The 17,324-nt window shown below is 38.7% G+C and overlaps 1 protein-coding gene across 3 annotated transcripts in view; it reads right to left on the minus strand.

The window, feature by feature from the left end:
- Nucleotides 1–17,324, minus strand: part of LOC114384905 — a 100,271-nt gene that overhangs the window by 72,399 nt on the left and 10,548 nt on the right. For all 3 annotated transcript variants that reach the window (XM_028344737.1, XM_028344735.1, XM_028344736.1), the window contains exons 4-8: nt 16,451–16,555; nt 14,632–14,772; nt 4,042–4,104; nt 1,945–2,175; nt 1,763–1,846 (exon numbers count right to left, since the gene is read on the minus strand). In XM_028344737.1, coding sequence (XP_028200538.1) covers nt 1,763–1,846; nt 1,945–2,175; nt 4,042–4,104; nt 14,632–14,772; nt 16,451–16,555 — 624 coding nt within the window. The remainder of the gene's footprint in view (nt 1–1,762; nt 1,847–1,944; nt 2,176–4,041; nt 4,105–14,631; nt 14,773–16,450; nt 16,556–17,324) is intronic.

Raw genomic sequence — 17,324 nt, forward strand, 5'->3', positions numbered from 1 at the left:
CATCCTGATTTTCATCCTCTAAATCTCCCTGCAGCAGTTTATATGCACTCCTTGTAGAGTAATGACCATTAGGATCATGTTCCCATAACCAGCAGTCAGCTACTTGTTGCTGGATTACAACCTGAGAGATCTCCCTCATGAATTCGATTGCAGAGTCAACACCTTAAACCTTGCACTACTAGGCAAATGGAAGTGGAATTTACTCCAACACCAAGGAGAGTTATGGGCTAGAGTCTTGGAGTCAAAATACGGAGGATGGCGGAATTTGGACGTAGAAGGTAGAGCATCCCATGAGTCAATATGGTGGAAGGATTTAAAATCAGCTGTTAGTCATTCACATCAGGGACGGATACTTCAAAGTGGATTGAAATGGAAGGTTGGTTGCAGAGATAGAATCAAATTTTGGGAGGACACATGGCTCAATGATGAAGAAACATTGGCAGCACGTTTCCCTAGGCTATACTTGATATCCTGCCAGCAGAATCAGCTCCTACAACAAATGGGAACCCACAAGGAGACTGGGTGGGAGTGGAACTTCAGTTGGAGAAGGCCACTGTTTGACAATGAGATTGACTCGGCTGTCAATTTCCTTAGAGCAGTGGAGGGACAGAGGATTCAGCAAATGGGTACTGATGTATGGGAGTGGAAAGAAGACCCATCTGGTATATATTCGACTCAAAGCGCTTACAACTTGATATGGGAGGAATCAGCAGAGGGAAGCCAGACAAAGTGTTTTAAGGAGTTGTGGAAAATAAAGATACCACCCAAGGTTGCGGTGTTTGCCTGGAGGTTACTTTGGGACAGACTGCCTACAAGAAAAAATCTACAGAGGCGACATGTGCAGATTCACGATTCGTCTTGCCCTTTCTGCAGCAGTCAGCAGGAAGATGCAGCACACTTATTCATCCATTGCAGCAGAATCCAAACCTATTTGGTGGGAATGCATGTCATGGCTGAATATTCAAGGTGCCTTCCCGCAAACTCCACAGCAACATTTCATTCAACACTCATGTGTTTTTTCTGAAGGCATAAGGATCAAAAGATGGCAGTTATGGTGGCTGGCCTTAACATGGACTATATGGCAGCTTAGAAATAAAATAATGTTCTCAAATGAAAGTTTTAATGGCAACAAACTGTTTGAAGATGCAATTTTCCTACTTTGGACGTGGCTAAGGGGCTTTGAGAAAGATTTCACAATACACTTTAATCAATGGTCAAGTAACATTAGATATGGTTTCCTTTATCAGCAGAGGACAGAACAAATACAATAGCAGTAGGGGTAGTTTCTAAATTGTAGCCATAGTTTGGTTCCTTCTCAGACTATGTTCAGTCTGTTTTCAGGCACCATTCGTATGAGCTTTCCTATTTCTGTACTTTAGTACCTCTGGTACTCCTTTATATATATATATATATATATTACTTTTGCTGATCAAAAAAAAAAAAAATTGTACCTGATACATGCATCATACCTTTCTATGAGTAATTATCACTTCTTTGTGTCATATACAAGACTTTTAAAGCTGATGAAGAGGATTAAATTACTATTCTTAGAAAACTAATGGAAAATTTTGATGAAAAGATTCTCCCCTCCACCCCGAAAAGTAAAGGTAAAAAAATGAGTGTATATATGGTGGTTCCATCATACATGACAATGCTAATGCTTCCAAATAGTTCAAGGTCCACAATATGTAAAAGAAAATCGGAACAATGGCTTAACCAAACAATAAAAGAGAAAAAGCCTTTCTAACAGGCAGCTGTATACCTCTGGGCATATCCATGCATTCCCAGCCCCACGAATTTCACCTCCATCTACAAGGCATGCCCTAATTCCATATAAATCAGCAACCTACAATATGCAAAGTAAGTATTACCATAGTATAATCTTTTAAAATGAGTAATTACTCCAAAGCAACCAATGCTAAAGTATTATCGCTGTCAACTTACACAGTTATCAGTGTTGAAAGTGAAATTAGCAGATACATATGAAAATGGAACACGATCAAATGCTGCCAGTGCTCCAGCTTCCTTACTCGTAGCAAGTGCTTCAGATGCTGCAGATGCAGTGGTCTCAGTTTGTAAATAAGAGAATGTCCTAGAAACCATTCCAGTGCCAACAAATACAGGAGTATCCAGTGGGCCTTGACAATTAAATAGAGCAGTTACTGATCCAGCTAGCTGTAATCAACAATTACGAGAAAAAATAAATAAATAAATAATAAATAAGAGAGAGAGAGAGAGAGAGAGAGAGAGAAATAAAGGAAAGTTAAAATCGATCTAAGGAGTTTGTGACATGACTTACAATTTTTGAAAATCTACATTTCAACTATTATTAAAGTCACAAACAACTAGGTATGTTTGTAGTGTTTTTTATCAAAGTTTGCTTATCAGCTACACCAATCAGTTACATGGAACTGCATTTACAAAATGTAATTCATACTTTGGGAAAAAAGTAATGATCATAATATAAAGAATCTTCCAAATGTGTAATAGTTAAGCAAGCACAAAATTGGTTCTTCCGATTTTAAATTTAAAAGTTGCAAGAATACACACACTTCATTGGTATCGCAAATTTTGAAGCCCACCACGCCATGGACCACCATTTGAAGCCCGCCATGCCACCGCCATAATCCATATCATTGTGGTTTGTTGGAAAATTGCCACCACCATCCACAATGGCGCTGCTACGGCCGCTATTTGACAACACTGACTACGGGTGATGAAATTTTCATGCATGGAGGTATGCAACTGACATATTAAAAACATTTCACATGTTGGGTTGTAATTCTTCCCAAACACCAGTTGATTGTGGTATAAAGTTAGAGAAGGAAGGAAGTGACAAGGCAATTTATGCAACCTTGTACAAAGAAATTGGTGGTTCATTGAGATTTCTGTGTAGCAGGAGGCCTGACATAGCTTATGAAGTGTGGCCAATTAGTAGATTTATGAATCATCCAAGGCTTTCTCATTTACTTACAGCTAAGAGGATACTAAGATATGTGAAGGGCTCTTTGGACTATAGATTGTTGTTTTCAAACCATGGCAGAAATGCTATTGATGAAAGTGACAGAAAGAGTACAGCAGGTTATGTGTTCATGATGTGTGGAGCACCTATTTCAAGGTGATTTAAGGAGTCAGTGGTGGCATTGTTCTCATGTGAGGCTGAATACATTGCAGCCTAAATGAGAGCCTGTCAAGCCTTGTGGCTTAAGAACTTGATGTCAGAAATGAAGATTAAAAGAGAAGAGCCTATGAAGATGCTAATAGACAAGATTCCACTTCCTAAAAGATCTAAAGGGAAGCTAGAGTTGAAATACTGCAGTACTAATGAACAGGTAGCTGATATTTAAGAAAGCCTCTTAAGGCTGACTAATTCAAGTTGATTAGAGACAGGATAGGGGTGCAGTCTATTGTGGGATCTCCATCAATTACAAAATGAGAGAAATCATTGAAAATGTCACTGATAGAATACAACTTGGGTGGTTAAAATGAAGAAAGGCATCAGAAGTCATTTGTGACTGCAAAATACCAAAAATTCTCAAAGGGAAGTTTTATCATATTTCTATATGACCAACTATAATCAATGGTACATAATGACAGGATACATAAATGGGATTAGAAGTGAAAATGTTAAGATGCATGTGTGGCAACTCAATAGAGGACAGGATACATAATGACCGTATACGAACATATAAAGAGATATTGGTGTGACACCAAGGAAAGGATAATGAAAAATTGGGTAAGATGATTTGGACATATGCAAAGAAAACCACTGGAGACGTTTATGAGGAGTATAGATATTTAGCCTCCCAATGACATCATGTGATCCATGTAGCCGATCTCACCTAGGGGGATAAGTTGTTGGGTTTTAAATTATTAGTTAATATAGATAGAGCTTTATTTTAAGAAAGTAACCCTAGTCTATATACCATAATGTGTACAATTTCAAATTATTTAAAAATAATATCTGAATTTACTCAATCAATTATAGCATATTTGAACTTTAAAGTACTTAAATTAATGCACTGGAGTAACGAAATGTACCGGGAAGAGAAGAGGTTTCATCTTAAAAGTTCTCATCAAAGCATTCACTTCAACACCAGGAACCTGTAAATTTGATGATACAAAATATTAAACAGATGAAAAGAATCCCAACTATCTACCACAAAATTGAATAAGGTATGAATATACTTAAGTTTAAGATATTTTTGAGAATGATGCTTAAGTGGGTTAGTACTCACTAAACCTATATATATATATATATATATATATATATATATATATATATATATATATATATATATATATTTTTGGAAGGCGAAATATATATTATATTATTGATTTAGATAAAACAGTACAAGTGGTACTGAACAAAGGAAATACAAAGCACCTCTGGTGCTGCCTCCCAAAATAACCCAAACTAACCCATCAAGAGAACATCACCACATAGGTTAACCAAAGGACTCCGATATGTTAGAGGACCAATGGTTGAAACTAATGTTGAAGCCTTTCTCTCTAGCTTTTAGCCAAGACCAAGCTGTAAACATAGCCTCCTCCATGACTTTAGAGTAATCAAAATGCTTTCCTTGAAAGATCAAGGTATTCCTATGGTGCCATATGGTACTAGTTAGAGCCACCCACCACCCACACCATCTGCTTTGGTTTATATTAACTCCAAATCCTTCACAAAATTGAGCTAAATGGCTTGCTGGGGAAGCTGGAAGAGGTCCTACAGCCCTGACCCATCCCATGGATTCCCACCATAGGGGCATTATCCTTTTGCAATTAAAAAAGAGGTGACCCACTTCCTCCTGCTCTTGACCACAGAGAGGGCACCCTTCATCTTGGAGAAGCACATTTCTTCTTAGCAGATTACCCTTAGTGGGTAACCTATCCTTAAGAAGCCTCCAAGTGAAGACTGCTGCTCTTGGAGGGACTTTCAACTTCCAAATTAATTTGAAAATGCTGACATCCGAACCTGAGGCATTGTTGTTCAGCATTAATCTATAGGCTGACTTGGTGGAGTACACACCACTAGATTCAGCTTTCCACTTCATAGTGTCCTGCAAGTATCTCTGGATAGGAATAGAATTAATTTCCTCCATAAAGTTGACTGCCAAATCATTTTCATGGTCAAATAAATTCCTCCTCCATTTGAAATCCCATCTCCAGCTATCTTCATAGAAGGTCCCCATCTTTGAAATGATACTATGCTGCTGTCTGCTAATCATATAGAGTGGATTATACTTCTGCTGCAGAGTGAATTCTTCCCCTAACCAGTTGTCTGTCCAGAAGTGTATTCTGTCACCCCCACCAACACTCCATGCCATGTTTTGATGAAAAATGCTGTGATCAGGCTGATGATAAATCTTCCTCAGATCCCTCCACCAATATGAGCTTCCCCTCTTATCTCTGCCCAGCTGGAACTGATTCCAACCTCCATATTTGGAGTTTATGATTCTAACCCATAACTGCTGCTGGTCAGTAGCTAATGCCCAAATCCATTTGCCCAGCAAAGCTTCATTGAATTTAGGAATATCTTTAATCCCCAAACCTCCTTCCTCCCTAGGTAGGCAAACAACCTCCCATTTTACCCAAGGGATTTTCTTGTAGTCCTTATCTCCCCCCCACAAAAAATTTCTTTGCAGTGCTACCAATCTATGAGCTACCTTTTGGGGGATCTTGAAGAAGGATAGAAGATATATTGGTAAAGCATTAAGAACCGAATTGATTAGGGTCACCCTTCCTGCCATGGATAAATTTTTCTGCGCCCACTTAGATAATGTGGATTCACATTTAGTGATCAAAGGCTCCCACACAACCCTGCTTGAGGGTTTAGCCCCAACAGGAATACCTAAATAACAGAAGGGGATTTCCAATTGTCTACAATTCAGGGTTTGAGCAGCCTGACTTATCCAATTGACCCTACCTCCTATAATCCCAAACTGACTCTTAGCATAGTTAATCTTCAGACCTGAAGCCAATTCAAAACCTCTGAGCATAGCTTTCAAAACTAAGACATTCTCCCAAACAGCTTCACCCACAAAGACTGTGTCATCTGCATATTGTAAAATATTAATGGGTTCCTTTGTCTTCCCAACCATGTAACTTTTGTATAAGTTTTTCTGAACTGCTTCCCTCATCAATCCTGTGATGCCTTCTCCAACTATATTGAAAAGTAAGGGGGCTAAAGGATCCCCTTGCCTCAAGCCTCTAGTAGGAGCAAACTCCTTTGTAGGGCTGCCATTAACAAGAATGGAGATGGTTGCTGAATTGAGGCAGGTTGAAATCCAGTGTCTCCATTTGGGACAGAATCTCATTCTTTGCAGCATGTAGTCCAAGAAACCCCATGAGACTGAGTCGTAGGCCTTTTCAAAATCCACCTTGAAAACCATAACTGGCTTTTTGCTTCTACAAGCTTCCTCAATCACCTCATTGAGAATTACAATGCCATGAAGGATGTGCCTGTCTTTGATGAAGGCTGTTTGTCTCTCATCAATAAGGTCAGATATAACATTCCTCAGTCTATTTGCTAATAACTTAGCTATCACCTTGTACATACACCCAATCAAGGAGATTGATCTGTAATCATCAAAGGTCTGAGGGTGTTTAACTTTGGGAATTAGGGCCAAGAAGGAAGCATTACTGCCTCTAGGGAAGCAGCCATGCACATGAAATTCATCTATAAATCTTCTAAAGTCAGTTTTCAGCACTCCCCAAAATTCTTTAATGAAATTGAAGTTGAAACCATCGGGTCCAGGGCATTTGTCCCCACCACAACTCCACACTGCTTCTTTGATCTCATGATCCAAGAAAGGGGCAATCAATTCCTCCCTCTGCCTTTGGTTAATTGAAGAGAAATGAACTCCATCAAGGGTGGGTCTGCGGATATGCTGTTCAGTGAATCTGCTGAGGAAAAACTTCACAGCTTCATTCTTAACTTCACTGGGGTTCTGAATCCATTCACCATGAATGAGAATTCCATGAATATATATATATATATATATATATATATATATATATATATATATATATATATATTTTGATCAGCGAAAATATAATATATTGATATCAGTACCAGAGGTACTAAAAATATACAAAGTTAGTGCCATACTCATGGTTCCAAAATAAAACTAATGTAGTTTGAAGAGGAACCATAGAATGGCTACAAAAAAGAATCTAAGATCTGCTACAGCTCCTACTGTGAGCCACTAAAACCTAGAACAGAAAACCCTCTCTGATGTGAGTCGACCATTGATTAAAATGAAGTTTGAAATCTTTGTCCAAATTTGTGAGCCATGTCCACGCTAAAAACACTGCATCGTCAACAAGCTTGCTACCATTAAAAGAGTCGTTGGAGAAAATAATTTTGTTTCTCATCTTCCATATAGACCACACAACAGCCATCCACCAAGTTTGCCACCTACCTCTTCTTATACCTTCCACTTGCACAAAAGAGTGCTGAAGAAAATGCTGAGATGGATTGGAAGGGAACACACTAGTGATATTCAACCATGATATAGTCTCCCACCAAATAGGCCGAATCTTTGTGCAGTGGAAAAATAGGTGGGAAACCTCCTCCTCCATTCCTCCACATAAAGGACATGATGCATCCAAGATCTGCACTTGTCTTCTTTGCAGATTACTTTTTGTTGGCAATCTGTCTTGAAATAGCCTCCATGCGAATATAGCTATTTTACTTGGAATCTTCAGTTTCCATAATTCCACAAAGGCTTGGTCCTTACTAGCAGCTGATCCCCCTTCCCATAACATGTGATATGCAGAATGAGCTGAGTAGATACCTGAAGGGTGTCCAGTCCAAACCCAACCATCTTCACCTTGCTGCTGGATTATCTTACCTTCTACCTCTCCAAGGAAATTGACAGCCAATTCTACTTCACTATCAAACAGATTTCTCCTCCAAGTAAAATGCCACTCCCACCCATGATCTTTGTGTTGACCCTTCTGACTTATATTGTGATGTTGCTGCAGTGAAATGAGGTAAAGTCTGGGGTACTTTTCTGCTAGTGATACATCCTGGCTTATCCATCTATCCTCCCAAAAATTAATTCTATGACCAGCACCAACCTTCCAGCTGAAACCTTCTTGAATGCTCCTTCCTTGGTATGTTTGACAAACAACCCTTTTTAAGTCCCTCCACCATATTGACTGGCTGGCAACCCTATCCCCTTCCTCCAATCCCCTCCACCCTCCATATTTAGACTCCACTACTTTAATCCAAAGCTCCTGATGATGATTTAAGAGATGCCACTTCCATTTTCCTAACAAGGCAATATTAAAAGCTTTGACATCCTTAATACCAAGCCCTCTTCTTTCTTTTGGTAAGCAAACTTTCTCCCAGCTTATCCAAGCAATCTTCTTTTGATCAAGCCCACCTCCGCAAAGGAATCTCCGCTGGATCTTTACTAATTTGGCGACCACTGATTGAGGTATCCTGAAAAAAGAAAAGAAATATATAGGAATGGATGTTAGTACAGATTGAATCAGTGTCACTCTCCCCCCGAATGAGATATGCCTTTGCTTCCATTTTGAGAGTTTTCTCTCACATTTGTGAATGATAGAGTCCCACATCCTACCCCGCCTCGGATTAGCCCCAATGGGAATACCCAGGTAAACAAAAGGAAAAGTCATCAAGCTACAGTTCAAATACTTGGCCGCGAGTTGCTTCCATTGAGTTGATACTCCAAAAGCACCAAAGGAACTCTTAGCAAAATTAATTTTCAATCCTGATACCAACTCAAAAGACCTTAGCATAACCTTTATTGCTTCGACATTCTCCATACAAGCTTCACCAAAAAAGATGGTGTCATCCGCATATTGCAAGATGCTGATAGGCACATTGTTAGCACCAACCAAATAGCCTTTGTACAGGTTTTCCTCCACAGCCTTCCTCATCAACCCATTCAAACCTTCTTCAGCAATATTAAAAAGAAAGGGTGCTAATGGATCCCCTTGCCGAAGGCCCCTTTGGGTCTGTAGTCGGACTTCCATTCACCAAAACAGAAATAGAAGCGGATTTAACACATCCTTCGATCCACTTGACCCATTGCGGACTAAAACCTGTTCTCTTCAACATATAGAACAAAAAACTCCAAGAAACCGAATCATAAGCCTTTTCAAAATCAACTTCGAACACAAGGCATGATCGATTGCTTCTCTTAGCTTCATCAATTACCTCATTCGCTATAATTACACTAAGAAGAAGCTGTCTCCCTTCAATGAATGCAGATTGGGACTCATTAATGATAGAGGGCATCACCTTCTTCAATCTCTTAGCCAATAATTTAGCGACTATCTTATACATGCACCCAATAAGGGATATGGGTCTGTAATCGTTTAGAATTTGGGGATCAGACACCTTTGGGATTAACGCTAAGAAAGACGCGTTTGAACCCCTAGGGAACACTCCATTTGCATGAAACTCATCCAAAAAGCGAAGCACATCAGGCTTGATAAGCTCCCAGAATTGCTTTATAAATTTGAAGTTGAATCAATCCGGCCCTGGGCTTCTTTGACTCCCACAATCCCAAATTGCTTCCTTAATTTCCTCCTCCTGAAAGGGGGCCACCAGCATATTGCTTTGGTGTTGACTGATAGTCTGAAATGGGATACCATCCAAAGTAGGTCTGCTGAAATCTGATTCTTGAAATCTTTGAGAGAAAAAATTCCTAACTTCCTCCTTCACCTTCTGCGGCTCATCACACCATGCCCCATCAATTCTGACCCCTTTAATATAATTATTCCAGCGGTGAGCATTCATCAAGATGTGAAAGTAACGTGAATTACAATCACCCTCCTTAATCCACCAAGTCCTTGCTTTCTGCCGCAGCAACGATTCATGAGCATTTGCTGCTGCCCATAGAGCTTCTTGCAAGTTCTTTCTCGTAATATCCTCTTGGGAAGATAGCTGCCTCTGACTTGAATTTTCCTCCAGCTTATTTAGTTCAGATTCAATCATTTTAATTTTTTTGAACGTGTCACCATACTCTTCCTTGTTCCATCTCTTCACCCTCAGCTTTAGATTCTTAAATTTTTCCTTGAGCACAAAACCTCCCCAGCCTGGTTGCAATTGAGAATTCCAACATTGGTGAACTATTTTCTTAAAGGAAACATCCGAGAGCCAACAATCCAAAACCCTAAATGGTTGAGGGCCCCAATCAATAGCCTTTGATCGAAGAAGAATTGGGCAATGATCTGAAAAGTTCCTAGGAAGTGTAATTTGGACACTTCCAGGCCATCTATTCAGCCATTCTGGGAAACCAAGCACCTATCCAATCTACTCCTAGAAGCACCATTTGGTCTGATCCAAGTAAATTTCCTGCCCAGCCAAGGAACCTCAAGCAAATCCAATTCGTGAATCCAATCATTGAATTCGTTAATACTGCTGTCAATAAAACTCCTTTGGCTGCTACCAAATCTTTCTTCAGGGTCTCTAATTGAGTTGAAGTCACCCAATATACACCATAACACCCCTGTTGCTGCTTGCCTCCCATAATGATCTCTTACCATGAATGTCACATGGTGAGTAAATCGTTATGATGTTGATCTGTTGTGCATCTCTAATCAATTCCCCTTCCAAAAAAATAAAACCATTACCAATAACTTTCCTCTGAAGTCTGAAAGATTTTTCACACCACATACACAAAATATCCCCTGCTGAATTAATAGCAGGCTGCATCTCCCATGACACCTCTGCATCCCCCCAAATCGCCTGACACATTGCTTTATCTATGAACTCTTTCTTCGTTTCTTGAAGACAGATCATATCTGGACCCTCCGAATTTCTTAACCTCCTTATTGCTGCCCACTTGATACCCCTCCCCAGCCCCCTTACATTATATGAAAAAATATTCATTAAACCTTGTGCTGACACCCCTCTTCTCTGCCTCTAGTCTATCTCTTTCTTCCATCTTCATAAGTTGATCAATGATTACTTGCTGCTCCTCCATTTCTGAGACTCCCAGTTGCCTTGCCTTGCACCATATGTTCAGTGCCTCTTGATGTTGCTGATTATGGGGCTCTGGATATATATATATATATATGGAAAGAGATTGAGCAACCTTTTACATGAGAGATAGATAACACAACAAAAATATACTATATCCTAGAAACAACAAGACAACTTATACAAAAGCTGTACAGCAAATATCAAAACAGTTTTCTTCTTAACACTCCCCCTCAAGCTGGAGCATATAGATCATATACACCAAGCTTGGAACAAATAAAATGAATCCTAGGCCCTCTCAAAGACTTTGTCAAGATGTCTGCCAGTTGACAAATTCAGTACCAATTTCCTTGGACAGCAACTTCTCTCAAACAAAAAGGCAGTCAATTTCTATATGTTTAATTCTCTCATGAAACAATGGATTAGAGGCAATGTGGAGAGCTGCCTGATTGTCACATTATAGCCTCATTTGCTGGATTTCACAAAACTTTAACTCTTGGAGAAGTTGTTTGATCCATATAAGCTCACAAGTGGCTAAAGCCATCGCCCTACATTCAGCTTCAGCACTACACCGAGCAACTGTTTCTTGCTCTTCCAAAAGATGAAATTTCCACCAATACATACACTGTATCCAGTGGTGGAGCGTCTATTTATAGGAGAACTTACCCAATCAGCATCACAATATCCACAAATTTGAGTATCTCCTCTATCTTCATACTTCAACCCTTGTCCTGGAGACTTTTTGAGGTATCTAAGAATTCGAATTTGTTAGATATCAATGAATGAATAATGAAGAAATACTGTATTAGAATTTAGGAACCAAGGAAAAACAGAGCTGACGCTCCTTACACAGGTCCAGATCATAAGCTCCCGAGAGAAAAGAGTATTTTCTCTCTCTAACAACAAAAAATATCTCCCCCCAATTATTCCCTTCTTTCCCTGTATAACTTCCTGCCACTACTAACCAACTTGACAGCTCAGCATCCCCTTATTCCTCACCCTTTCTAATTGCCTTTTTCTAGCGGACATACACCTTCCAGCCTTTGGACTTTGAATCCAAGCCCATATCATGGTCCAGGCCCACATCTTGGTTCAGAACTCTATCGCTTCCCACTCCTGAAAGAACAGTCTTGTCCTCAAGGCTGAAGTGAGGAAACTGACTGCGTAAATTGGGTTCATCCTCCCAAGTAGCACTCTCCATAGGCATTACTTTCCATTGCAACAAAAACTGATTGACTTGGAAGCTATTCTTCATAATGATTCTATTAGCCAAAACCTTTTCTGGTTCAACAATATCAGCATGTTCCTCTTCCAGGTCAGCTGGCAATATGGCTTCTGTAGTATATTCCCCAATAGCCTTCTTCAGCTGCAACACATGAAACACCGGGTGAACCTTAGAGGATGGAGGCAATTGTAACTTGTAGGCCACCTCACCCAACTTCCCCAGCACCTGAAAAGGGCCATAAAATCTCGGAGCAAGCTTTTGGTTAGTTCGTCACACCACTGACTGTTGCCTATGTGGTCGTAACTTAAGAAAAACACGATCCCCAATGTTTAAATTCTGCATTTTTCTCCTTTTATCAGCATATCTCTTCATCTGTTCCTGAGCCTTAGCTAAATTGTACTTCAATTGCAACAAAGCTTCATCTCTATCCTGTAATTCTTGAGCCACAGCCTCTACCTTCATTTCAACATGAATGAATTGTATTACTGAACGCGGCTTCTTTCCATTCACCACCTCAAATGGTGTCATGCCAATAGAAATATGGCAGGTGGTATTGTACCAGAATTAAGCCCAAGGTAACCAATCTAACCAACTGCGAGGTTGCTCAGAAATAAAACATCGCAAATATGTTTCCGAGCACCTATTGATGAGCTCAGTTTGCCTGTCAGTTTCCGGATGATAAGTAGAGGACATTTTCCGCACGGTCCCCTGCAACCTGAATAGTTCACGCCAGAAAACACTTACAAACAATGGATCTCTATCACTGATAATTTAGTTTGGAATACCATGAAGCTTAACTACTTCCCAGACAAACACAACAGCGACACTCTTTGCTGTGTAAGGGTGCTTGAGTGAAATAAAATGCATATATTTGGACAAACAATCCACCACCACCAGTATAACCTCAATGCACATATTTAGACACTTTTATGAAGTAGAGTGTCTCTCTGTAAACTGAACCCTGGTCTACTGCTTGAATCAGACTTCAAAGTTCAAATCAACGATTATTTTCGGTAGAGTCTGGTCTGCTAATATTTCCCATTGAAGCTCATCCCCTTGCAGCCAAATTTTTTTTTTTTTGGTCAGCAAAGATATATATATATATATATCCAAGTACCAGAGGTACAATGATTACATAGAGATCCAGTCAATTGGTTCCATAAATCAGACTAACAACAGTCTCGATGGGAACCAAAAGCTGGGTAGTAACAGTGTGATATAGCTACCAGTAACCTATGGCTTCTACCCTCGGCTAATAAACAAAAGCAGCTCTAAGATTAGATGACCAGTGATTATAATGAATTACAAAATCTTTCTCGAAATTTCTAAGCCATGTCCAAAGTAAGAATGTGGCGTCCTCCATCGATTCATTGCCATTGAAAGTGTCATTAGAGAAAATGATCTTGTTCCTCAGCATGATAAGGCATCTGCAGCCTTGTTCTCTGGATCTGGCTTATAGACCACTTCAAAATGATAGCCTTAAAAGCTTCAAAATCCAGCATTGCTGGTCACAACTAGCCACCCTCTGTTGAAGTAAGCTTTTGAGGCTACTCTGGTCTGTGAAAACTGTAAAAGTTCTGCCAATAAGATAATGCCTCCAATGCTGTATTGACAACACCAAAGCCATGAGCTCTTTTTCATAAACTGATTTAGCTGAGTTGTAATTAGCTAATGCCATACTAAAATAGGCAATAGGCCTTCCCCCTTGCATTAACACAGCGCCAACTCCTTTCCCAGAAGCATCACACTCAATAGACTGTTAGATTTATATGTTTTCTTGTATTTATTAGCTGATAGAAATCAGTGATTGTATTCCCTAATAATCAGTAATTGATTAATCATGTAATCAATTACTAATTCTATTTCTCTATTATAAATAAACATCAGATGTGGTCATCTAACACACAACATTACAGTAAAATAATTTTATATGGTATCAGAGCAGGTTATTCTTGACAGAGGAATAAAAAAAACGTGTTCCACCAGGGACCTATTGTCCCCGATGGACCTTTATGCTTGTCGCCCGTTTTCCGGCAACCTGTTTTCACATTCCAGTGGACATTTCTGCTCATTGCCCTTCCTCTGATGGCCCTTTCTCCTTTTCCGGCGACTTTCCCAGCTGCCACTGCAGTCGTAACTCTAACAACTTTTCCGGCAAACGACCACCGGATCAGGTGTGTCTTGGGTTGATCTGTCCAGATCCAGTCACCGCTCCTCAAACGAACAAAAAAACTCTTGCAATCATTTGGAAATAAAACTAGTACAATCACAGATTACAGGAGAATTTTGCAATCATCAGTGAAATTATTGTCTACTTCAAGGGAGGACTTCCAGAAAACTGGAGACCAAATTATCTGAATGAACTCTTAAACAAAGTAGAAATTATATTTTACCAAGCTACCATGTGTGTGTGTGCACGTGCATGAGATAAAGAGAAAAGTACCTGACACATAAGATGAAACTCTCCTTCTTCTGGATGAATGCCAAAGTCTCCTGATGCTTCTAAAGGAACACTACCAAACCAGCCACTTGCATTGTGTAAAAATATTCTTTGACCACGAAAACATAAACTCGCTGATATGTTCTTTAACAAAATACAAAAAACAGAACAAAAAGGGAGAAACCAAATTTCAGTTTCATGGCATGAAAAAATATTTGGTTCAGATACATATCTACATGCCTAAGTACTACACATGTGTGATAAAAGATTCAGAATTCGTCAACAGTTATGCCTATGCAGTCCATACCAGTAGAAGAAGTATGTTTTTGTTAAGAAGATAAATACAAAGATGAGGAGAAAAGGTCCTTAAAAGTGAGAATACAAACAAAGAAAACAGAAAACATCAGTGAGCAAAGCTACCCAGAGTGCCTTATGAATTATGATATCTGTAAGGGAATCCCTTCTATAAAGACTGAGCTTTACACCAATTCAAAGTCAAAAACTCAAAAAAGAAAGGGAAAAAAAATTACAAAGGTTGCAAACCTGAAACAAAAAACAGACGTAAAACAGAACCCTGTGTGAGTGTTTTTTTTTGCACAGCAAAAATAATTATATCAATAATAGGTCAGTATTAGATGTACTGACAATAACAATTAGATACATAGGCAAAACCAGCCAAACCCATCTACTATATATACCAGCACAGTAGCTGGGTACCCAGCAGTCAAACAACCCTACGACATTTCTTGGAAGACTGAACCAAGTACACTAAGTACAATTTTATAACAACTTGGGGGAAGAAAAAGAAATCAAAATAAGATTGGCCAAACATTACTCCAGCCATACCAACTCTGCAGAAAGCCCATCTGCAAATCACAGAGGAATGTTTCTCATATTGAAAATACAATTCCATTTTTTTCTAACTTATGAAACAAGCAAATATTGTCTTCCACTTAACAATCCTGGAACTAGATCCTGGTTTCTTGTTACAAGCAACAACGAAGTCAGCCAAGTTTTGAGACACAAAAACCATAGAACATTATATAGAGATCATAAAGCATGTACACACAAGTTTGGTACCATGTCCACATGCTGGACATGTTTCCAACACTTGATGACACATTTGCATACATGTTCAATTTATAAATAATTTTTTCAGCTACAACATGGCTTCAACTCAGCTTTATTAAATTATATCATTGAAACCTTTTGCCAATTGTCTCCTCAGATCAATATCTTGCCTCAGAAAAGTAGTGCAAGGAATTTTATTTTTTAACAGAACAAGAACCAAGTAAGAAAAGTTACTGTTTAATTTTTTTAAAAAAATGAAATTATAAAAGAGAACCCCATTAAGAACAATTGATAAATTAAACCTTTCATACTAAAAGGTGTAAGGATGGCCCCCTCAAAACCTTTAATATTTTTTGGCCAATGAATGCACCGTTATGAAACAAGAAAGGACAATTATTCAAACAAAAGTTGCCACTTTCCTTCCTAGCTTTACACAAATCCTTATCTTACACACGGTGAAGAGAAAAGGTATTAATTTTAGTGCTGCAATTGCACTTAATCAATAAATAGCCCTTTCAATATGTGATGTGATTCATTATTTCAGGATGGTACTAAATGTACATAAGTCCATCACTCAGGTTTCACACTGAAACAAAGCATATGTTGGGTGAACAATATATAATGCAACGAGCGTGCAACAGTTGAGTTACCTTTCAAAAGACACCAAGCCTAGTCATATTAAAGAAGGAATACCTAATATATGGAAAAGGAAACGTCAAGTGTCATAAGAGGAGAGCATAGGAAGTCATACAGAAAAAGATGATGGAGCATCCAACAGTTGGAAATCCAACCCTGTCACGTCAAGTTGTCCATGAAAATTTGGAAAAGTCTCCCCCTTTGACATGCACAAGTGAACCTAAACATAGGGTAACAAATATTACACCGGGAAATATAAATGACAGAATGCTCCACAACACAACCTGAGCCAAAAAAAATGTAGGACTTGTGTACCAATGAAATACTACCTCCGTTCCTATTTATAAGAAACAAATAACTAATTTGTCAAGACCAATAAAAATGGTTAAGTTATTTATTTTTAATTAATGATATCATAACTTTCAATTTTATTCCAAAAATACCCATTGAATTAATTGGTTTAAGTGGTGGTTGTATTTAATGACACTACTCATTTTTCAAGGGATAACTTTTTCCACCAATGAGTATGACTCTCATTAATAGACTTTACAATAAACAAGGGTATAGAAGGAAATTAACAATTAATGCACTTAAAAGTGATCGCATGTTTCTTATATTTAGGAACAAAAAAATGTTTCCATTTATTTCTTATATATAGGAATGGAGGTAGTAACATACTAGTTCATCAAGTAATATACTATAAAATTAATCACTTGAATCTATAAAAAAAAAAGGTAGAAAAGGAGCTTCTATTGATGTATCCAAACTAATATGCATAAATGGATATATGAAGATAATCAGACTACTAGAGTGACGGTCTGGGATAATGGAACTCCAGTTGGGTTCAACCATGTCAGATAATAATTCCAAGCAAAAGCTAAGGAAGGTATCTTCCAGAATTTAATGTGACCTATTCAAACCAGTGTTTTTTTTTTTTTTTTGAACGGCCAAAGATAATATTATATATATGATAATAATAGTACCAGAGG

The sequence above is a fragment of the Glycine soja genome, chromosome 14 (genome assembly GCF_004193775.1).
Source record: "Glycine soja cultivar W05 chromosome 14, ASM419377v2, whole genome shotgun sequence".
Taxonomy (NCBI): Eukaryota; Viridiplantae; Streptophyta; class Magnoliopsida; order Fabales; family Fabaceae; genus Glycine; species Glycine soja.